Source organism: Musca autumnalis, unplaced genomic scaffold, assembly GCF_047663935.1.
Source record: "Musca autumnalis isolate F117 unplaced genomic scaffold, ASM4766393v1 scaffold_5, whole genome shotgun sequence".
Classification (NCBI taxonomy): domain Eukaryota; kingdom Metazoa; phylum Arthropoda; class Insecta; order Diptera; family Muscidae; genus Musca; species Musca autumnalis.
This window is the reverse complement of record NW_027412088.1, coordinates 86,398,120-86,423,286: the sequence shown is the minus strand read 5'-3', so window position 1 is coordinate 86,423,286 and position 25,167 is coordinate 86,398,120. Positions and strand designations below refer to the sequence as shown.

Here is a 25,167-nt window from a genome sequence, read left to right as displayed (position 1 = left end):
AAGTTGCTATCTTCATGATTTAATAATGAAACCTCAAACCACGCTTCTTTATAAGATCGATAAATGTCAAACAAGAAATGGGGATTTATCGTTAAGGCATATGTACTTACTATGGTACTGGTGGCCAAATTTATCGGGTAACATGCAGTGACTTTCAAACTAATATTAACACCTTGATTACACTTAATATATTTATAGTTTTAGTAAATTTATATATTTAGAAATATTTTAGGTGTTTTTTGATAATCTCACAAATTCAAATTTCTTATTATAAACAAAATGCTCTTAGGATGATCGTTGAAACATGTTATGATATTAAATGTTGATATTATTTACACTTTTAAGAAGGCAAAGGAATACTAAAATTAAAATCAGAACACAGAATTGTGGGAGGAATCATTGGGGCCAAGCAAAACAAAAGACATTCCATGAAGAGAGTTGTAATGCACAATATCACTTGTAGAGAGTAGGCAATTGTAGTTTTGTAGCTTATACCAATTAATTCAAGTTCTCTATCTTTTGTCCATAATGTATATCACATAATTAACAAGACAAATCTACACTGCAGAACAGAAGTCTACTGACAAGGAATTATGTGTTTATAAGAAAAACCTTTGTACTCTATAGACGGCATTACAAAACCGGGTTATTTAAAAGATTTTTCGAACTTAAATAAACCGGAAAAAGTCGTCTATATTTTAATATCCTTGGCATGGAAGGTTCCCACCAATTTTCCATTCAAGTCTTCAAGGAGGTAGTAATGACTACCGAGTTTTTCACGAACTTTCGCTTTTAAAAAGAGTGGTGCTAGTTTGGAATTAAAGTTCTTTTCCAAACTACTTTGACAAAAATTTCGTCTGAAAACCTCTTGTCCCACCTGGAATGTTTGTTGCCTTGAGCGTAAATTGTATTGTTGTTGTTGTGTTTTAAAAGCTTCCTTTATCCTCTTTTGCAAATTTGTACGAAGGAGCTGTAGATGATCATCACGGCAAGGTAATGTGGTTGGCTCATTAAGTAGATCCAACTTTTTAAGGAGGTTGTAGGTCGAACCATGGGTTACCATATCGAACCCGAACAACGCATGGTAAGGTGTACACTTGATTGACTGATGGATGGAGTTGCGCAAGGCGCAACTTATGAAGCTAAGTTTTTGGTCCCACTCTTTATGGTCATTTTTGAGAAAAATCCTAATTCCGGCTATTAGGGAACGGTTCACTCGTTCCGAGGCGTTTGCCTGAGGCGAGTAAAGTGCTGTATATGTATGGTTGATACCATAGCTAGTAAAAAAGGCATTCAAGTCGTTTGACTTGAATTGACTGCCATTGTCACTAACTATGGTCTCCGGTATTCCATAAATGTGGAATATATTTGTTAATAAAAAGTCTTTTATAGCCGTCGATGTAAATTTTCTGAGTGGGCAAAGCCAATGAAATTTACTCAGATGGTCAAGAATTATAAGGATGCCTATATTCCCCGATTTACTCCTCGGGTAAGGCCCCAGGAGATCTATATAGAGGCGCTGGAAGGGTCGGATGGAGACAGTTTGATTAACCATTGGGGGTTTCATAAGCACATTAGGCGCTTTGGTTGCTTTACATACCTCGCAATTCCTGACGTAGTCTCTGATATCCTGTACCATTCCAGGCCAATACAAATGTCTTTTTACTAAGTCGAGTGTTTTGCCCATTCCACCATGAGCTGCTACCGCAGAATCGTGGGCCCTAGATATAACCTCATTTCTAAGTCGACATGGAACCCACAACTTCCATGCAATTTCTTCCTGTGATTCTAAACCGGAGTAATGTTCCGTCCTAAAGTAGACGTAATTGTCAATCACTTTGAGATCCGGAAATTTCGACTGGTTTTGATTAACCCTCTCTTTTAGTTCTAGATAGTCTTCATCTTCAAAATATGGAGATTGTAAGTCGATTTCAGGTGTAATTGTGCCTATGCTGGAGACCTCTTCACAGGGAATCCTGGACAACGCGTCGGGCACTACATGTTCTTTGCCCTTCCTATGGCTGATGCTGAACTTATATGGCTGTAGTTTGAAAACCCAGCGGGCTAGTCTGCCACTTAAATCAGGTTGTCGCATCAGCCATAGGAGGCTGGAATGATCGGTAACTACCTCGAACTCTTGGAGTTCAAGGTAGCACCTGAATTTCTTTATAGCTTCAACGGCGGCCAGGCATTCGCGTTCTGTTACGCTGTAGTTGCGCTGGGCCGTTGTGAGCTTTTTGCTCATAAAAGCTATGGGTTTTTCCATGCCTTCTTCATCCAACTGGACCAGCACTGCGCCTATTCCAAAGTCGCTTGCGTCGCAGTGGAGATAGAATTTTTTACTGAAATCTGGGTTTGACAAAATTGGTGCTGTTGTTAAAATGTTTTTGAGACTTTCGAACGCTGATTGCGCTTCCTTGGACCACTGAAACTTTTTCTTACATTTTAGAACCTCGGTAATTGGAAACGTTACAGTCGAAAAGTTTTTCACGAATCGCCTATACCAGCCAGTAAGGCCTAAGAATCCGCGAACTTGTCTCAGATTCTTTGGGACTGGCCAATTGGTGATGGCAATAACTTTTTCTGGGTCGGTGGTTATACCACCGTTCCCGATTATGTATCCCAAATAGTTTACTTTGGTCACACAGAATTTACTTTTCGATATATTTAACGTAAGGTTAGCTTTCCTGAACTGGGAAGCTATCCTTACCAAAACGTCAACATGAGAGGGGAAATCTTCGGACACGATGACGAGATCATCTAAATAGCCAAAAACGCAGTGGCGCAAGTCCGGGGGGATGATCTCGTCCATCAGCCTACACATCGTTTGCGGCGCATTACAGAGCCCGAAAGGCATTACCACAAATTGGTATAATGGCCTTCCGGGCACTGTAAATGCCGTTAGATGTTTCGATTTCTCGTCTAGGCTGATCTGCCAGAAAGCGTCCTTCAAATCCAATTTTGAAATCAGATTCGCTTTCGGCAGTCGTGCAAAGATCCCCTCAATGTTAGGTAAAGGATAGGCATCCTTTTTCGTAACAGAATTCACTCTTCTAGCGTCCAGGCAGAGTCTTACCTTGTTAGGTTTGATAACCAAGCGCATAGGGGAGCTCCATGCTGAATTTGAGGGTTCTATAACCCCCAACTTCAGCATACGATCTATCTCTCCAAACATTAATTTTTCAACCGCAGGGGACACGGGATAGAACCTCTGTTTGATTGGAGAGGCGTCTCCGACGTCTATCGAATGTCGAATTAAAGAGGTTCTACCCAAACCCTGGGTCTCGAAATTTGGAAATAAATCAATGACAGATTTTAGTTGCTTTTTTTCCATAGCTGATAAAGGAAATAAGTCAGTGTTTTCTGAGGCGGATTGTGATTCAAACTTGTCTTTGACTTCCATAGGGGGCATTCGCGAAACGGTGTTAGCTATGTTGTCTGATGCCAACAGATCAATGGATCCTATCATATCGGGTATTAAATTAAAAGTCCTCCAGAAATCTATTCCGAGAATGAGTCTCTGGGATAGTGAGGGTATTACAAACAGTTTTAAGGGCTTGTAATCATTCTTGAAGCAGATAACAACATCGATCCATCCATAGACAGGTTGAGTTTTACCATCTGCAGTTTTTACAAACGATCTACATCTTGAGAATGTCGGATACTTAGAGAAATCCAACCCAGCTAAATCCGAACCCACACAGCTGATACTAGCTCCAGTATCTAAAAGTCCGTATTCTTCGAAGTCTAGAAAAGAGACCTTTGCATAGTATCGTAAATCTGTAGGGTTCGATATTATAGCGGATACCAAAAATTTCCTGCACAATTTCCTCATTTTGTAAAATGCTCTTAAACGAAGTGTAGAGCGTTTGGGAGACTTTCTGTTAGCTTGGTCGTCTAAGGATAATTCAAAAATCTCATTCCGTTTCGCGATATATCGGGCATATCTGACGTGGTAGGGAAGTTTCGGGTAAAGTATATTGTAATCGTCATGCCGGGAGTATACAATTGCATTATCAGGTCTTTTCAGAATTGTGAAATTTCCAGGATTACGGTTCTCTGTTACACATTCTGGTGAAGTATTAAAGTTACGTCCGGGTAAAGATGGTGATGAAACATCAGACTGAAAATCTGTGTTTGGATCCACTTTATGGTTTAGTCCATCAGTGGACCCATTTTGTTTGAGTTTTTTGAATGGACAGCTTTTCTGGCTTTACAGTCTACACAATTCGGTTTGTAGACATTTTTGGTTCCGCAACCATAACAGAAAATGTTTCGATCCTGTAGGCAATCTTGCCAGTGATGCCCAATCTCATCGCAATTCCAGCATTTCGAAGGAATTGCTTTGTGAATAGCGTCTACATTTTCTATAACAGCTTCGTTTAAATCCCGATCCTCATTGTAGTCTATGTCTGCGACATATTTTCTTGGGACATTAAGATTTGCAGCCGGTCGAGAATGTAGAGTTTTTCTGACATACTCATCACTTAAAAACCTTTCCCTTGTTTGCACTAGTTGACGAAGGTGAGATAGTGAATTAATCTTAATGTACAATAGATCCTGCCTAATTTCTGGCCTAAGATTTATTGACAAAATCTCAATTAAATCAGTGTCAGGCATGGGAGTTGGCAACCTATCCATGATAGCCGAAATGGATTCAAAAAAGGTGTCGAAAGACTCATTGGGACGTTGCTTCCGATTTCGAATTTCTTCTCTTATGTCAAAGGAAGTTTTGAAGTCTTTGTATTGTCCTTGGATGGCCTGGCTGAAATCCTCCCAATTTAACCTAGAGGTTTGCTTGCGGTAACGCCAGTACCAATCCTTGGCCTTACCTACTAGCAACGTATTCAAATTTCTTAGGATGACGGAAAAGTCCCCATTAAAATTATCATGGGTCAGTGACCTAACTCTATATAAAAATTCCTCAATATTGATTCCATTGGATGAGCCATCAAAACGTAATCCCCAGCTCTGTATAATGGACGTAGCTTTGTCCGCATACATTTGACTGACGTGTGAATTAGCAGAAGAGTTTGGAGATGAGTTTTGATTACTAAAACTTGAGTTGCTTGGGTTGCCTTGAGTTGGTGTGGGGCTTATGCCATCATTCCCAACATGGTTGTTTGGAATTGGAGGGGGATTTGGTGGCTGCTTTGGAACATTATTTGAATTACCATTGTTAGGTACTAAATTCATATTTTGAAGGAGACGAGACAGATTTAACTCGATCATGCGGTTAATCTTATTATAATCTACAAAAATGCCCTTATTTTTGGGAGGTGGAGAATTAATTGCATTAGCATTGGAACCCTCGGTATCTCGAATAGGTGTTCCCTGATGTTGTATGCTATTATTCATGTCAGATGATCCATCTGGAAATAGATTGCGGGTTGCATTTCGAGTGTTGTACTTTTTGGGTACTGCACCCCTTCCTGCGCCTTTTTGTACGGCTATATTTTTTTTAGATATTTTTTTAGAATTATCTATCGCCCTCAGCTCGCTGAGCTGACATGGTCTTTTGCATACAGGACAATTTGAAGCATTCGACAAGTATTCTTCGATACATGTCCTGTGAAAGGAATGAAAACAATCTATAATTATGAGAAGGTCTTGGCCCTCTCCCATCAAAACGTCACAAATAGCGCAATTTAGTATTTCACCACCTGCTGCACCCGTGGCTGCAGATTCTGCGATTAATGGGGGGGTACGCTCCAAAGACATTATAAGATTTTGTACTTTATCAATTATAAAATATAAGAAGATTTGGTTATAGAGGTTATTCTCTACTCAATGGTATAAGGTAAAAAGCATCCAAGATAGGGACACAATACCAGTTTCAGTTGAAATTGTATATAAAAAAATAACAGATCATACGGAAAAAGTTTTCTTTCTCGAGATGAGACATAAAGATAAAGGAGTAAAAGAAAAAACCATAAGAAAATATTTGGATACTAGACAGGTTTATGGAGCTCAAGTAAAATTAAAATCTATGCCATATGAAACACACCAACTAGTTTTTCCTTCATTACTTCTGAAAAGTCGCGGTCATAAAAATGCTGACTACTGCAAATTTAATGAAATCCAGCCACTTTAACAGGTGTTGGTAACTAAGTTTCAAATAGTTCAGATAATTATTTTACACAGAGCTATACGGTTTCTAAAACTTGGTTCATCACCACACTGAAAGCCTTTAAAAGGGTTATAGAAAAATTAACGGTTGACTAATCCGAACTGTATCAGACTATCAATTATCCAGAATAACATCTATAACTATTTAAGAGGAAAAAGTCTGATAATAGAATAAGTTTCAAAAACTTTTGAAAACTGAACTCTAAGGATATTAGAAGTTTAAAAAGAGCCAAAAAAGATACGGCGATCTTCTCGGCCCCACGTTGGGCGCCAAATTCTGTAATATTCACGACTTAATTGTCGAAATGCCAATTTAAAATGTTATTGCACCATAGAGTCTAAAGAGTTCCAGGACTGCGGGAGCCTTCTTTGCTAGCACTAGCCGGGTGGGGGGTTCGTGTCCTGTTGTCTCTAAACCGTGTTTATATTACTCGAATTAATATTATTGCAGACTCCCTTTGTACATCAGAAAAAGTATAACCAAATGGACAGGGCATAAAAAAAATGGTTAAAAACGGGATATTATCTTATAGTATACGAGATAGAATTCACCCAGTTGTTATTGGGTGAAAGTGCTTCGCAACCCACACCGACCTAGATTCTTTTTGAGCACTGTATAAATACATATTTAACAAGAACCCCTATTAATCCTTACTCCTTTCTTTAGTATCTCATCTCTCGAATAGAAAACATATAATTAATTTAGCCAATCATTTTAGATTTCAAAAAAAATAATTTATTCAATCCATTTTGAAAATTCATTATTAAAAATTCTACTATTTTATGTTAGAATTTAATAATTACTTAAATATAATAATTTTAAAGATTAAATAATGCAAAAAAAAAATGTTTATAAAACACTAAACGCAGATGTTCCTACCATCTATCAATTATATTAGAGATCATTATCATGCTAAATGCAGAAATGGCAATTATGTACAAGAAGTATGCTTAAATGTAACAGAGTTCAATGAACTTTACGAGTGAAAGTGAAATGATATGAATTATTATTCTTTTGTATCAAAACAAAACAAACAAATGTAAAAATTAGATAGAGCAGAAATAATGCAAAGAAAACAATGTGATGATCATTTTAAATTACTCTCCCTGATATTCATAATTTGCATTTCATCACTTTGTTCTTTCGTTCTCATTACATGTAGCAAGACATATAAAGGTAAATGCAAATCAAGGCAAACAACGGGGAAGAAATAGAAATAGTTTTTTTCTTTTTGGTTTCTTTTTACATGTACTCACCAACAATGTCCATGATCACTTTTGAAGGCCTCCAAGTTGTCGATGGTTTGTTGTTGTGATGATTTGTGCTGTATAATAGGGGTGTTAGAGTAGTATGATTGTTGTTCTTGCCTTGGTTTGAATTTTAGAAATGGCGATTTTTTCTTACATAAAAGCTTGACAAATTGAAATGTTCTGTTGGTAGTAATTATACATAATTATGATTATAAATGCAAATGCATATAATTTTTTTATAGTTACGGAAATCTTAACGAGTTTGGAATAAATTTGTTCATCTATTGATGGTTTTAGTTTGATAGATTGGAACTGGAGTTTAATTGTTTTGCATCATAAGCCTGATAACACATTTTCTTCACGATATTTCTGGAACTGTGGATAGAAGGGCATAACATAACAACCACGACTTTCGATGAATATTAAAGCAAATCAGGATGCAATTAGATACGGTGACCACCAGAGGTTTTAATCCAAGAAATGATTATTCCAAGACGAATTGTTGTTGTTTAGCTGGAGATTAATTACGTGCTATTTGTATCATACAAGTATCACTATGTTGAAGGGGCAATATATGTACGGAATTTCACTGGATTTCTAGCCAGGAACGAGTGAAAATATATGGTTTTTGCTGGTTTTTCTTATTGTTCCTTAATATATAAATGGCGTAATTACTCCTTAACTGGTTTGGGCTTATTGAGACCAACAGATTGTGAATAACGTAGGCTTCAAAAAGATCCCCAAGCTACAACTGCCCTGTGGGTAGCTGCAACTTGGGTTATGTAGTTGGTCACTTGTATGGGAATTGGAACTTGGATTATTTCGTTTTCGTTGGATAATTTATGTATTAAGCCAGGCTTGATAATTCCTGTTGAACATATTATAATTTAGTCATCATGAAATTAGTGCGATTATGCTTTAATTAGGGTTACCTTCAAAAATTTAACACACTTGTTAAAATCCAATAGAATTTTAGACACTTTATTAAGCTTTAAAACTCAGAAGAATGTATGGGATCACACAGATAAACAAGTATTTGTTCCTTAACTTTTTTTATGTTTGTTGAACACTTTAGTCAAATTTCTTGCGGGTATATTTTACTAAGTTTGATGTATTCTGTGTGAAATCTTGATCGAAAAGGAAGTTGCTATCTTCATGATTTAATAATGAAACCTCAAACCACGCTTCTTTATAAGATCGATAAATGTCAAACAAGAAATGGGGATTTATCGTTAAGGCATATGTACTTACTATGGTACTGGTGGCCAAATTTATCGGGTAACATGCAGTGACTTTCAAACTAATATTAACACCTTGATTACACTTAATATATTTATAGTTTTAGTAAATTTATATATTTAGAAATATTTTAGGTGTTTTTTGATAATCTCACAAATTCAAATTTCTTATTATAAACAAAATGCTCTTAGGATGATCGTTGAAACATGTTATGATATTAAATGTTGATATTATTTACACTTTTAAGAAGGCAAAGGAATACTAAAATTAAAATCAGAACACAGAATTGTGGGAGGAATCATTGGGGCCAAGCAAAACAAAAGACATTCCATGAAGAGAGTTGTAATGCACAATATCACTTGTAGAGAGTAGGCAATTGTAGTTTTGTAGCTTATACCAATTAATTCAAGTTCTCTATCTTTTGTCCATAATGTATATCACATAATTAACAAGACAAATCTACACTGCAGAACAGAAGTCTACTGACAAGGAATTATGTGTTTATAAGAAAAACCTTTGTACTCTATAGACGGCATTACAGTTTAACACTTTTTGTTAAAATGGTGCGCACGATAACTCTCGAGAGCAGTAACCGATTTAGACCATACTTTGGACATCGTAACATATTTACGAGACATAGATCAGCTTAGAATATGGACTATAAATGTCACATCCTTCGGATACCTGCCACACAAAATTTCGGAAAAATTCAGTTTAGGACCTCTTCTCGAATCGTTTGGACTTATCTAGCAACAGGTTGCACTCAAGCCCCCTATTACGATGTTACACGTTTTTTGAGTGGCAAGTCCATACTTCTTGAGAAAATGACTCGGAAACTGTAAACAAACCACTTCGGCCAACAAGCACCACCTTCGAATTTCACCACCAGCCACGCGCACGACAACTCTCGAAGCAAATACTGCGACGGTAGTGCTTATAGGTCCACTCCTTTCGGTACCTTCCTCACAAAAGCTCGAAAATATTCGCTTAAATCATACGCGCGATATCCCATAAACGGAGCAATCGATTTGGTCCAAACTTTGCATCTCGAAACTTAGTTTGTGTGCAAAAGTGGGCCCTATCGGTCCACTCCTTGGGGTAAAATCCACACAAATGTTCAACATTTTTGTACGTTTAAGAGTATGTTCGAGGGTCCTTTGAAAATTTTCACCGAAGGTGATGTTACAAGTTTTTTGAGTGGCAAGCCAATACTTCTTGAGAAAATGACTCGATAGCTGTAAAAAACCCCTACGGCCAACAAGCACCACCTTCGAATTTCACCACCAGCCACGCGCACGACAACTCTCGAAGCAAATACTGCGTTGGTCCACACTTTGCATAAAATTCGACGGTGGTGCTTATAGGTCCACTCCTTACGGTACATTCTTTATCCCATATCCCATAAACAAAGCATCCAATTTGGTCCAAACTTTGCTTCTCGAAACTTGGTTTATGTGCAAAAGTGGGCCCTATTGGTCCACTCCTTGCGGTGAAATCTACACAAATGTTCAACATTTTTGTATGCTAAAGAGTATGTTCGAGGATCATTTGGAAATTTTCACCGAAGGTACTCCTAGGGGCCCTGTTTACAGCGATATTATGTTTTTCGTGGGCAAGTCCATGTTTCCTGATATAATGCTCCAAAAGTTCTAAATTATATGGTGACCAACTGAAATGACTGGTGGGCGAGATATCCATCAAGAGGAATGACTCCCAAAATAAGACCCACTTCTAAAATGGACTATGTCGATCCATTCCTTTAGGTACCTCCTCTGCAAAACTTTTGTGGTTTAATCCAAATACATATTTATACCCTCAGCCTTTAGGCTAAGGAGGGTATATACACTTTGATACGATGAAAATGTGCCTCATCGAAATAATGGTTTTAGACCCCGAGTATGTTTGGACCAAATGTGTTTCAGACAATTTGGAGTCGATCCACCCATGTTCGTCCGTCTGTCTGTCCTGCTGGCTGGAGCGCACGATAACTCTCGAACGGATGAACCGATTCGGTTCAAATTTTGGCTTTCGTAATATTTTGTCCAAACTTAGTTTAAGTTCGAAGATTAGCTACATCGGTCTACTCCTTCCGGTACCTCCCCCACAAAAGTTCGAAAATGTTCAGAAAGTTTGTGCGCACCATAACTCTTGAAGGGAGTGACCGATATGGTCCATACATTGTATAGCGTAAACTTTCTACCAAAGTAATATGAGGTTCCAATATGGTCTCAATAGGTCCACTCCTTCGGGTACCTCCCACACAACATTTCGGAAAAGTTCAGTTTAGGACCATCTCTCGAATCGCTTTGATTTTTGTTTTAGCAACTTGTATTCACTGCCCTCCATACGACGGTATAAGTTTCATCAGGGGCAAGTCCATACTTCCTGAGAAAATAGCATGAAAGTTGCAAAAAATCCCTATGACACCGTGTGAAGTGGTTGGAGCGCAAGATAACTCTCGAACGGATCTGCCGATTCGGTCCAAAATTTGGCCTTAGTAATATTTTGCCCAAACATAGTTTCCACTCCTTCAGGTACCTCCCCCACAAAAGTTCAAAAATGTTCGGAAAATTTGTTCGTACGGTAACTCTTGAAGGGAGTGTCCGAATTGGTCTATACATCCCAATATATCTACCAGATGAAGATCTGGTTCAAATATTGACTATATTTGTCCACTCCGTCCGGTAACTCCCACACAAAATTTCGGATAAGTTCACATTAAGACGTAATCACTTTGATTTTTTTTTTTTTTGAAGCAACTTGCATTCTCTGTCTCAATTACGATGGTAAACGTTTTTTAGGGGCAGGTCCATACTTCTTGAGCAAACAGCCCGAAGAGTGTAAAGAGATCCACTTCCATAATGGTCGATCCATTCCTCTTAGTATCTCCTCCGCAAAACTTTTGATCTTTAATCCTAATCAACATTTTTGTCGGTTCAAACGCCCAAAATTGTTAAAACCCCCTAAATACATACGTATTTTTTGAAAAAATTGTTTCAATATACACAGGCTGAGGGTATATCTCTGTCGGCAAGGTCGACTGACACTTTTTTACTTGTTTTGTTGCCAAGTTGGTACCAAACTTCTGAAAACCCTTTAAATACATATTTTTTGAAAAAAAATTGTTTCAATTCAAACATGCTGAGGGTATATCTCTGTCGGCAAAGGCAACTGATACTTTTTTAGTTGTTTTACGTCTTAATTTTACCCATATTTGTCGATAACTCAAAAAGAGTTAGAGAATCCCACTGCCGGTTAATGCATGGATCAAGCGGGTGAGACAGTACTTTGTTTGAGAGAAAATTCTTGGAAAGATCTACGATTTCATTGCTGTTCCATTTTTCAAGTTATTGTTTGTTATAACTTTGGTAATAAACGAATATTTGAAGATAAATACAAAATCAGCTGCTAACGCAAAACTTTTTTTTTTACTTGGGGCAGATAATGACCCTTTTCTTTTCCAAACGTTTCTGTAGTGTTTTACTTTTATTGCATACCCAAGTAACCACCAAGTGTGCCAAGGGTTAACGAAACAAATCAAATCGGCTGTCCACTAGGGTTATGACTTTTTTACAACCTCATGTCCCTGTATCATAGCGTGATGAGTTTTGCCATAAGATTACATAAAATCTTAATTATAAGGTGATTCGGTGAAAAAACCTCACGCACAAAATGATTTTAAATTTTGATTTTATCAAAATTATGGACAATTTTTTGAAGTCACTGAAAACAGATATATAATTGAAAGTAATCTTTAGAGTCACATGAGATAATTAAAATGACATAAAATTTATTTCTCACTATTTTTCTTCAATTCTGAGAATCGTAAAAATGTCGTAAACGCTTTTATTCAAAAATATAATTTTTTAACAAAAAACAAAAAATTTAAAATTTTTTCAAAGTGACTTTTTTCGCGGCTTTTTTAATATTTGAATGAAATAAACGTTATTATAGTTATAAGTAGGCTTATATTTATTCATTCGAGCAACAAAAAATAATTTTTTGAAAAAAATTTTTTTTGTCATTTCATATATTTTTTCAAAAAAATATTTTTTTAAAATCGATTTGTGCGTGAACTTTTTTTATATTTCAAGGGAATAAACGATAGCATAGTGATTAATAGGCAAAAGTTCATTCATCTCTGCTACAGGAAATCATTTTTGAGGAAAAATGTCAAAAAGTCATAACCCTACTGTCCACCCTAACATGTTGCAGAACAGCACCACTATTGCCCTTAGGGCTGCTTCAATGCCTCATGATTGAACAAATATTCAAACAGTTGACAAGCAAGCAAACACATTAAATGATAAATAAATTGAAATGTAGCAATAAAATGAATGTGACAGATCACACGGGACCATGACAGTTAAACAAATTCTAAAGCATGTGCTGGAGAATGGGAAAGCATTACAACATTTTCTTCTTTATTTTTCATTATTTATTTTAAGCTAATTTTTCAATGCATTTCAAGTGCAGAGATTAGTAAAGAATTAGCAGTGACAGTTCCTTCGAACCAATGGGAAGTTGTGATTAATCTTGATTGTCACTTTTAGACGGTGGGAGTGAAAAGGAAATTGGTTGCATGGTACGGCATAGGAACAAAAATAGAAGGAAGCTTGGTAGGAAAATGGCTTATTAAGAAGTTAAGCGGTTCATGGGAAAATATTTCTTTGGCTCCCATTTTTTCACCAATTGACTCGAAGGAGGACGATTCAATGGTAGTCCTTTAATATGAATTACACAGTACAAATTCCCGATAAATTTACTTCTCAAAGGGGTGTTAACACTAGCCATCAATGTCATATGACTCGAAATAAAAACATTCCATATGAGTGAGAAGGAAATTGGTTACAAGGAATGGTGGAATTATTTAAGTTGAAATCAAACGATGCATAGGAACAAAAGTAGAAGGAAGCTTGGTAGGAAAATGGCTTATTAAGAAGTTAAGGGGTTCAGGGGAAAATATTTCCTTGGCTCCCATTTTTTCACCAATTTACAGGAATGAGGACGATTCAACGGCAGTCCTTTAATACGAATTACATAGTATAAATTCCCAATAAATTTACTTCTTAAAGGGGTGTTTACACTAGCCATTAATGTCATATGACTCGAAATAAAATACATTCCATATCTGCGCACACAGACAATGTGGAGACGTAATTTCACTGCATTTTTGCTGGTGAGGACGCAAAAAGTAAATGACGTAAGGAAAATCCCCAATATTGCACACATTAGCGACTGTATAACGATGGAAAATTTCAGGTCATATGACATTGATGGCTAGTGTAAACACCGCTTAATGGAAATAATATGTTTTATTTTTTAGTTTGACTGCAATCAAACAGCAATTAGAACCCGGACAAAAACGATAGCATATTTAGTATCGAATGTAAACTTCGGACGGATGTTGGTAGACATATTGTTACAAACATCAATCGGGAAGAAGGAACACCCATATCTTGAGCTATTTATATTAATTAAACACTATATTCTTCAACAAGTAATTTTTTTATTAAAAACACTTAGCAGATATTAAAAACAATAATTGAAGACCCTATGAAAACCTTAGCATACTAATTGAAATTCAAAAAGAGATCATTTGTTAATGAATTTATGAGATTTTTATTAAAAAGCACTTAGCATAATGATGACAATGTATCTCTACATAATTAGGGTATGCATTGTTTCGAATTCTTACTTCTGAACAACAATTCCTCTTGATTAGAATAATAAACCATCACATTAATTAACAACTGCAATAAACACATTTTTTCCTATAGAAATTTATTAAAATTCCCCAAGATCTACTAAAATAGTAAACAACTTTTAATTCTTTCCCTGCCTCCCTTTGGTGGCAAACAATTTTCTAAAGGGTCACTTCCCACTTCATTCATTCCGAAAACCCCAAAACATTGTTGCAACTAATTCACGATTTCTTAAGAAATTTTATTTAAGGCTTGCATTTATTTCATTTCATTTTCTTGGGCGCTCTTAAATTCTAAGAAACTGTCTCAAAGCTATTTGTAAACAGTTATTCATTTATATAAAACAATTGAATTGAATTGATTTTGTTTTTGTGGCACTTCAAAACATTGCTTTAAGTTCCATAGACAATCAAAAAACAAAGCGCGCAAGCAAATCTAAGACAATTCCCCATTTTATTTTCCTCCGAAACTTATGGCAAATGTGTCAATATAAATTATAGCCTGCTGGTTTGGCGCGTTATTCACGCTGTCATTGTCAGCTAAAATGGTCTGGAAAATGACACCCAAAAAAATGCAAGGCGGAAAAATTGCAACCATCCAATGGCTGAAACAGCCGAGCAGCACAATTCACAATAATAATTTATGACCCTAAAGGAGAAATCTATTAAAAATTTATAGCCGACCTTCTAGACATCATTCAGAAAAGGGAATGAAGGAAATGCATTTCTATTCTTAAAGTTGCCTCGTAGCTAAAGAGCTTTGGCTTGGTGTCTATTGTTTCTAATAAAATTAAATTTTTAATATGAATAATACGTACTCATTTCCTTGATGATGTCTTGTCTTTGGAACGGAAATAATAAATATCTTCAAATAATTGAGTGCTAGTTGAAGTGCTAAGAAGTAAGCTAAACAAAACACTCTGAAAAATACTTAAGTAATAAACATATTTTCTTATGGGCAAGCAATTGAACTTTGATGGTAAATTGAGACATATTTATATACATGTATACTGTATTTATACGAGACAATCCATAGGGAATAAGGGAAATAATATTGAAAAGATTCCAGCTCAAAATTATATCAACAACACTTTCTTTAGAAGCTGTTATCGATTACAACATTTTCTATAAAAAAATAAATTTTCTATAGAAAATAGTGTCGATAACAATACTTTCTATAGAAAATAGTATCGATAACAATATTTTATTTAGAAAAAAGTGTCGATAACAACATTTTCTATAAAAAATAGTGTTGATAACAACATTTTCTATAGAAAATGGTTTCGATAACAATACCTTCTATCGAAAACAGTTTCGATAACAATATTTTCTATATAAAATAGTGTTGTTAACAATATTTTCTATAGAAAATAGTGTCGATAACAATATGTTATATAGAAAATAGTGTCGATAACAACATTTTCTATAGAAAATAGTGTCGATAACAATTTTTTCTGTAGAATATAGTGTCGATAACAATATTTTCTATAGAATATTGTATCGATAACAATATTTTATTTAGAAAAAATTGTCGACAACAACATTTTCTATAGCAAATAGTTTCGATAACAGTATTTTCTATAGAAAACAGTGTCGATAACAATATTTTCTATAGAAAACAGTGTCGATAACAATATTTTCTATAGAAAATAGAGTCGATAACAATATTTTCTATAGAAAATAGTGTCGATAACAGTACTTTCTATAGAAAATATTATCGATAACAATATTTTATTTAGAAAAAAGTGTCGATAACAGCATTTGCTATAGAAAATAGTATCGATAACAATATTTTCTATAGAAAATGTGATCAATAACACTATTTTCTTTAGAAAATATAACCGATAACAATAATTTCTATAAAAAATAATGTCGATAACAATATTTTCTATAGAAAATAGTATCGATAACAATATTTCTATAGAAAATAGTATCGATAACAATATTTTCTATAAAAAATAGTGTAGATAGCAATATTTCCTATCGAAAATGGTTTCGATAACAATATGTTCTATAGAAAATAGTGTCGATAACAAAATTTTCTATAGAAAATAGTGTCGATAACAATTTCTTCTATAGAAAATAGTTTCGATAACAATATTTTCTATAGAATATTGTATAGATAACAATATTTTATTTAGAAAAAAGTGTCGATAACAACATTTTCAATAGCAAATAGTTTCTATAACAGTATTTTCTATAGAAAACAGTGTCGATAACAATATTTTCTATAGAAAAAAGTGTCGATAATAATATTTTCTATAGAAAACAGTGTTGATAACATAATTTTCTATAGATAATAGTGTCGGTAACAGTACTTTCTATACAAAATATTATCGATAACAATATTTTATTAAAGAAAAAGTGTCGATAACAGCATTTGCTATAGAAAATAGTATCGATAACAATATTTTCTTTAGGAAAAAGTGTCGACAACAATATTTTCTATAGAAAATGTGATCAATAACACTATTTTCTTTAGAAAATATAACCGATAACAATAATTTCTATAAAAAATAGTATCGATAACAATATTTTCTATAGAATATAGTGTCGATAACAATATTTTCTATAAAAAATAGTGTCGATAGCAATATTTCCTATAGAAAATGGTTTCGATAACAATATTTTCTATAGAAAATAATGTCTATAACAATAATTTGTATGGAAAATGGTGTCGACAACAATATTTTGTATAGAAAATAGTGTAGATAACAATATTTTGTATAGAAAATAGTGTCGATAACAATGTTTAAACAGTGTCTATAAAAATATTTGTTTTATAAAATAGTGTCGATAACTTTATTTTCTATAGAAAATAGTGTCGATGAAAGTATTATCTATAGAAAATAGCATAGATATTTGGCATAGTAAATTTTGTTATCGATAATATTATGAATGAAAAACTTTGGTGGACATTAGTTTTAATAGAACATTTTATCGATAACAATAGTTTTCATACAATATATACCCAATAATAAGTAGCAAATATATCCGATAACCATATATCGGATAATCAAACCGCTGTCCCTCGTTTCATTTGTAATGAAAAATCTCATATGAACCTTTGAAGGAAAAACATTGTATGCTTTTTTGTGTGGATGGAGGCTAGAAGAAAGGCAGGCAACAATAACAACAAAAAATAATAAATATCACACAACAAACGACCGCCCGCAGTGTTATCAATCAGCGGTGGTGATAGTGAGATTCCAACACTAAAAAATAGACATCAGCCAGGCAGTCAAGCATAATCCAAGCAAAGAGCATCATCATCATTGTTTTTACTCTAGGAAAATATGTACATATGTATGTACACTCGGGCGCAATCTCCACAAATAGACAAACTTGGAAAAAGACAGATAATCATAAAAACAATAACAACAAAACATCTTCAGAGGCAATACCCAACCAGCATCATTGTTGTCTCCTACAACTTTACAGTGCCATAGACTTTAATCCACAGTTGTTTTAAACTATTGAAAATACCAAGTAAAACGGGTGACTGGAGAAAGGTGGTGTGGTGGTGGATCACAATGATCATTATCCACACAACATCTTCATTATATTTATTGAAAATGTCATCCATCTTTTTGCTTTACATCTCTGTTGATGTGGCTGGCTGTGTTTTCAAATAAGTTTTTTGTGTCTTATGTCTTCCTTTGGTTTCTTTCTTCAATTCAACATTTGGATTTGTTGGTGATTTCTTTTATGGGGAAAATATTATTATACTATGGTGTCTCTTTTATGAGGGTGAGTAAGAAACACATGTAGTTCGTTTTGTATGTTTTTTCTTGTTGTGCAGTCATAACTTAAGAGCTAATATCCCGACGTGTGTAAGGCTAATTTTAACATAACATCAAGTGGTGCAAGGTGCATCCGCTTTTAAAACTGGCGAAGTTTGTAAGTGGTGATGCTGTGAACAAAGAAATGTTGTGTGCGAGGAAGAGATGACTGATCTGTGCTGCTTCTTGTAAGCAGTCAAATGCTCCACCAGCAACTGTTGAAAATTTTTGAAAATGTTCATATGACAACTTTTTCTATGAAAAATATTTTTCTCGGCAATATGTTCCACGGAAAATGTTGTTATCGACAATATTTAGCTATCTTTCTATCGTCAATATTTTGTGCAGAATATGTATTTTCAATACAAAATTTTGTTATCGGAAATATTTTCTATGACAATATCTTGCATAGAAATTCTTGTTTTTTTTTTTATAGAAATTCTTGTTATTCGTCTTGTTATTTTCTATAAAAAATTTTGCCATCGACACAATTATCTATAAAAAAAGAAGTTGTCGACAGAAAATTTTTGTAGTCGGCAATATTTGCTATAAAAAAATGTTGGTGTCTACAATTTTTTTTCTATAGAAAAATGTTGTTGTCGAGAATATTTGCTATAGAAAAATGTTGTTGTCGACAATATTTCCTATAGAAAAATCTAAAATATTTGTTAAAAAAATATTCTTATCGACACTATTTCTTATAGAAATATTTTTTAATGACATTATTTTCCATAGAGAATATTGTTATCGACACTATTTTCTATAGAAAATATTGTTATCGACACTGTTTCCTATAGAAAATATTGTTATCGATCCTATTCTATACAGAAAATATTTTATCGGCAATATTTTCTACAGAAAATATTTTTATCGACTCTTTTTTCTACAGAAAATATTGTTATCGACACCTTTTTCTATAGAAAATATTGTTATCGATACTATTTTCTACAGAAAATATTTTATCAACAATATTTTCTACAGAAAATATTTTTATCGACACTTTTTTACAGAAAATTATGTTATCGACACTGTTTTCTATAGAAAAATATTGTTATCGACACTGTTTTCTATAGAAAATATTATTGTTGACACTATTTTCTATAGAAAATATTGTTATCAACACTTTTATCTACAGAAAGATGTTATTGTTCTTAAGAATACTTTCTATGGAAGATATTGTTATTGACATTATTTTCTGTAGAAAATATTGTTATCGACACTATTTTCTACAGAAAATATTGTTATCGACAAATATTGTTATCGACAATATTTTCTATAGGAAAATGGAAAATTGTGTTATCGATACTATTTGCTACAGAAAATTTTATTATCGACACTTTTTTCTATACAAAATTTTGTTATCGACATTATTTCCTATAGAAAAGTTTGTTATCGGCCCTATTATATACAGAACATTTCTTGATCGGCACTATTTGCTATAGAAAATGTTGTTATCGACACTATTTGCCATTGAAAATTTTGTTATCGATACTATTTTCTATAGAAAATGTTGTTATCGATACAACTTTTTTATAAAAAAAATGTTGTTATCGAAACTATATTCTACAGAAAATTTTGTTATCGACACTACACTCTATAAAAAAGTTTTGTTATCGACAATATTTCATGCAAAGAAATAATGACAATATGTTAAATAACAAGTAAAAGAGTATCTGTCGGCAAAGGTATACCCTCAGCCAGTGCAAATTGAAACACTTTTTTCACAAAAAACTTTAGTATTAAGGGGGTTTCAAAATTTTGGTCGTATGAACCGACAAAAATGTTGATTAGGATTAAAGTTCAACAATTTTGCGGAAAAGGTACTTAAATGTATGGACCGACATAGACCATGGAGGTGCCATAGGGGGTTTTTACACCCTTCGGACTGTTTTCTCAAGAAGTATGGACTTGCCCCTGAAACAACTTTTACCATCGTAATTGAGGCAGCGAATGTAAGTTGCTTCAACAAAAATCAAAGTGATTCAATAGAAGGTCTTAAAGTGAACTTATCCAAAATTTTGTGCGGGAGGTACGGGATGGAGTGGACAAATATAGTCCATATTCGAACCTGATCTATATGGTAGATATTATGAGAATGTGTAAAGTATGGACCAAATCGATCACTCCCATCAAGAGTTATCGTGCGCACAATTTTTCCGAATATTTTTGAACTTTTGTGGGGTAGGTACCTGAAGGAGTTGGACGATATGGCTTATCTACGAAGTTAAACTAAGTTTGGAAACAATATTACGAAGACCAAATTTTGGCCGGAATCGGCATTTCCGTTCGAGAATTATCTTGCGCTTCCACCCATAAACATGGTGTCATACGGTTGGTTTTTCAACTTTCAGGCTATTTTTTCAGGAAGTATGGATTTGCCCCTGAGGAAACTTGTACCTTCGTATAGGGGACAGTGAATGCAAGATGTTACAACAAAAACCAAGGCGATTCGAGAGCAGGTCCTTAACTGAACTTTTCCAAAATTTTGTGTGGGAGGTACTCGATTGAGTTTACCGATTGAGTCCATATTGGAACCTCATCTAATTCTGATAGAAATTTCATAATGTGCAAAGTATGCACCAAATCGGTTACTCCCTTCAATAGTTATCGTGGGCACAAATTTTCCGAACATTTTCGAACTTTTGTGGGGAAGGTACCGGAAGGAGTGGACCAATATAACCCATCTTCGAACTTAAACTAAGTTTGGGCAAAATATTGCGAAAACCAAATTTTGGATCAAATCGTTCATCCGTTCGAGATTTATCGTGCGCACCAGCCAGACAGACAGACGGACGGACATTGCTAAATCGACTCCAAATTGTCTTAAACACATTTCGTCCAAACATACCTGGGGTCTAAAACCATTATTTCGATGAGGCACATTTTGCCCGTATGAAAGTGTATATTAGGGCTATAACCAAAAAAATACCACCACATAGCCGTGTAGAGCATGGAAAACTATTATGAAATGCGGTGTCAATTTTTCCCTATCGCGAAAAAAGTTTCCGCACCAAATGCATGGAAGTTCAGAAATGCATTTTTTAATTTTATCTGTTATAACAACATATTTGTTTTTCATTAAAATTTTTATTTTTTTGTAGTCTAATTTCAAATCATTATCAAAGCGTTCTGGACCAATTTGTTCTCAAATCGCGCCATTTCGGAGCATATTAGGAATTTTTGACACTATTGCAATTTTTGGTTTTTCTTTATAAACTCGTGCATTTTATGTTTACATTTTTTGTACCTATCGGACAAGAGAATTTGGGGTCATTTGCAACGAATTCGCGAAAGTTACAGGCTGTTTTTGTTGACCTTGCCTGTGAGAATTGTATTCGTTTTCTACAAAAATACAACACCAGTACCATGTGGGGAATTTTGTCCTAATAATGAAAAAGCGTTTCTAAGATCGATTCGATGAAAAAAGTTTCAGCACCGACCGCAATTACTAAAACCCTTTTGGTATTTTTTCTACTTATAATATTCTCTTGTCGGATAGGTACAAAAAATATAAACATAAAATTCACGAGTTTATAAAGAAAAACCAAAAATTGCAATAGTGTCAAAAGTTTCTAATATGCTCCGAAATTGCGCGATTTGAAATCAAATTGGTCCAGAACGCTTTGATAATGATTTTAAATTAGATTACAAAAAAATAAAAATTTTAATGAAAAGCAAACATGTTGTTATAACAGATAAAATTAAAAAATGCATTACTGAACTTCAATGCATTTGGTGCGGAAACTTTTTTCGCGATAGAGAAAAAATTACACCTTATTTCACAATAGTTTTTCATGCACTACACGGCTATGTGGTGGTATTTTCGATATCTGCAAAAATGTGCAAAAAGTTATATCCCTAGTGTATATACCCTCGTTAGCATAAATGCTGAGGGTATAAAAATACAGGACTTAAGTGAGTGAATGAGTCTTGTATTGGCCAAATATTTTGATGATCACAGCTCTTGAGTGTTTCTACAGTACGATTGAAATGGAAATACATTGTGTCTCCTCACTTGAGCACAAGATATACCTTGGCGATGTTTCAGTCACTGAGTACACATTTGCCCAACAAGGGTTGCACCTTGTTGGCGTCTCAGTTCCATTCCTTCAATTACTCATATTGTTCGACTATTTTCTCTCCATCCTGTCTAGGAGTTTTATCTCCAATAATGTCGTCTTTAATTGATTCTGTTTTTATTACTAAGGTTTTGGTAAATTATTCTCTCCACATTCTCAACAGATAGTATCTTTTTCATAATACATATTTTTTTCCTTTCTTAACCATTTACTACAATTTTCCCCATTTTTCTTAATTTCTCCTTAAAGTATGCCTTAAACTTGAATAATATTCTTTTGAGTTACGATATTATTGAGGTCACAATTTTCCATCATCCATTTTACCACACTTAACATTATAGAAGTAATGCAAAAGTTTGTTTTGCCTACATTTAGGCTTAAGCATAAAAGTGTTTCCTATGTCAAGGCTTTTGCTTTCGATTCAACCAAACTAACAAACTACTATCTATTAACAATTCAAAGCAATAACAGTATTTCTACATGCCTTCCTGTTTTTAGTGTTTTGATAATTTATATATTCCAATCTTTTATTCCCTGCCACTGCTGCTGCTTCTCTGATCCACCTAGAATAGAAAATTATTATTGTTCAACCATGTGCAAATTTGAGGTTAGCATAATTGTACTAATGAATGAATATGCATAGTTTTCGAAAACGCACAGTTTTTGCAAATTAATGTATATCATCTGCCAACCACCAGAAAACTATGGTAATGCATAATTTTTCAGAGTTCTTGTGCTTCTTTGACTTTGCCATTAAATTTTCTAAAATATTTTCACATTTTGCATAGTAATTAAGCAGAAGGTTTATTTTACACGTTTATTAAGATGAGAGTTTTGCTAAAAGTTATTGCTGTATAATTTGTTATGTTAATGTTAAATAAGGAGAACATGAGAAGAGAGTACGAAGGAGGAGAAGCCACATGAAAACCATGTATTTTGGTTTTGAATTTCAAATAAGAAACATGGATTGTGTTACCATAGTTTAGGAAATTGTTTCTAATTTGAAATGAAATAGTTCATGGAAATCATAATAATCATCATTTAGCATAGCCTACTTTTAGGTTAATTGGTGAAATTGAAATATTTGAAACATGTGTTGGGCCCCAAGTTTTTTCTTTGTTGGCTAAAAGGCTTCTCAAAATATATAATTCTCAACATGTTATGAAAAATAATTATAAAAACGATATATTATAGCATACATTTAGGTCAGCTAGCCAAGCAACATATTAAATGCCTAGCAGTGTATCATGGGTTTTTATATGTTTGTTTTTGTGGCCTACTTTTTGGGGGCAATTTTTTTCATTTGCACATAAACTACATAACATTTGTTTGCAAGCAGACATTTCATATTTTAATTTCAAATAAATGATTCACAAAAACTAGGCAGCCAACATGTGTTTTAAGCTGCCCCTACTGCTACTGCTGTGGTGTGATTTAAACATATGACGTTTTTTGGAAAATATCCAGCAGCATTAGCTTACATTTTTCTTGCTTGCAATTATTTATTGTAAAGAGTTGAGTAAACCAAATATATGAACATCTGTTAGTTGTATGTGTGTGAGTATGAATGTATGTTTAAGTCGTTTGCATTTTGTTTTCTTTCCCTATTCTTGGCTTCCTTATGAGATTTCATTTATGACATTTTTTCTATACAAATATTTTCCGTTTTTTCTTCATGTTGATACTTATCCTCCTTCTCTTCCCCGATGTTGTTACAGTTTTGCGGGATGACTTTCGCGCACAGCCAAAGGATACACGTGTGGCTAAAGGAGAAACAGCATTGCTGGAATGTGGGCCACCAAAAGGTATTCCGGAACCAACATTAATATGGATGAAGGTAAGTTGTTTTGCTTTTGTTTTCTAATATTATCTAACTGATATGGCATTTGAGACATTATTAAATATGTATGTATGCATGTGTGTGAGAGGAGGAAGCATATATAAGAATATCAGTTTTAATATTATGATGCACACATTATCCTTTCTTGCATGATTTCCCTGTTCATACCAGACATATTTAAGTCATGCATAAAACATTGGTATTTGGGCCATGAGAAGGGGAGAGACCGTAAAGCTCAATCAAATTGCATACTTTTTCTCAACTCACCAAGTATTGCATGACTTAAGGAGCATAAAGCTCATGGAAAGGATTTAAAGTCATGCCATAAGGAAATATTCAACATATATTCGATTTCCAATACATTTATTTCTATTGCTAAAACAAAACATTTATCCTTTTTGGAAGTTTTCACCAGAAAAACAAAACTTTACAATATTTGTTGTTCTCTCCCGCAAAATATGCAATAAAATTCTATGTGAATGTATATACTTTTTTGCTAACGACACCTGTGCTTTGCAACAAAACAAACGCAAAAGTGTGGGTATGGGCATCATACAAATGGAAATGTCATGCAAAATTTATTTTTCTGCAAATGGCAAAAATACAAAAACGGAATGGAATTTGAATAATATTCCATTTGTATTTTATACTAAAGCAAAAATTAAAGATATGATTTAGCATGAGGTTGTAGAGATTTAAAACAAAACTGGAGAAATATATTTTAAATATCACAGATATATATTTACAAATTTAGTGGGTGTGGGGCAAATATTCTAATGCCAAAATTTAGTTTAAAAAAATAACAAATTGCAGATTTTGGAAAAGTTTATAAGTCTTGAACCTTTCAAGTCAAATGTTTCCTCAAAAAACCTCAACCCTATTCAGATCCTTTAGAGAAATCCAATTTCCAAATACTTATGATGCATGACTTTTAGAATATGAAATTTTATAACTCTGCTAAATTGAGAAGCCACGAAACGTCAGTACAAGCATAACATCAATATGCATATCCACACACATACATACATATTTATAAGCACAAACCATAAACCAATTTCTTTCCTCAACAATAACCTTAAACCTTGTTCTCATGTTTATCTCTTTTTTTTCGTCATTTCTTCACAATTTCGTTTTATATTTTAT

The 25,167-nt window shown here is 34.0% G+C and overlaps 1 protein-coding gene across 3 annotated transcripts in view; it reads left to right on the top strand.

Annotated features, from left to right (window-relative positions):
• Positions 1-25,167, top strand: part of robo1 (roundabout guidance receptor 1) — a 401,904-nt gene that overhangs the window by 281,272 nt on the left and 95,465 nt on the right. For all 3 annotated transcript variants that reach the window (XM_073989014.1, XM_073989013.1, XM_073989015.1), the window contains exon 6: positions 23,903-24,021. In XM_073989014.1, coding sequence (XP_073845115.1) covers positions 23,903-24,021 — 119 coding nt within the window. The remainder of the gene's footprint in view (positions 1-23,902; positions 24,022-25,167) is intronic.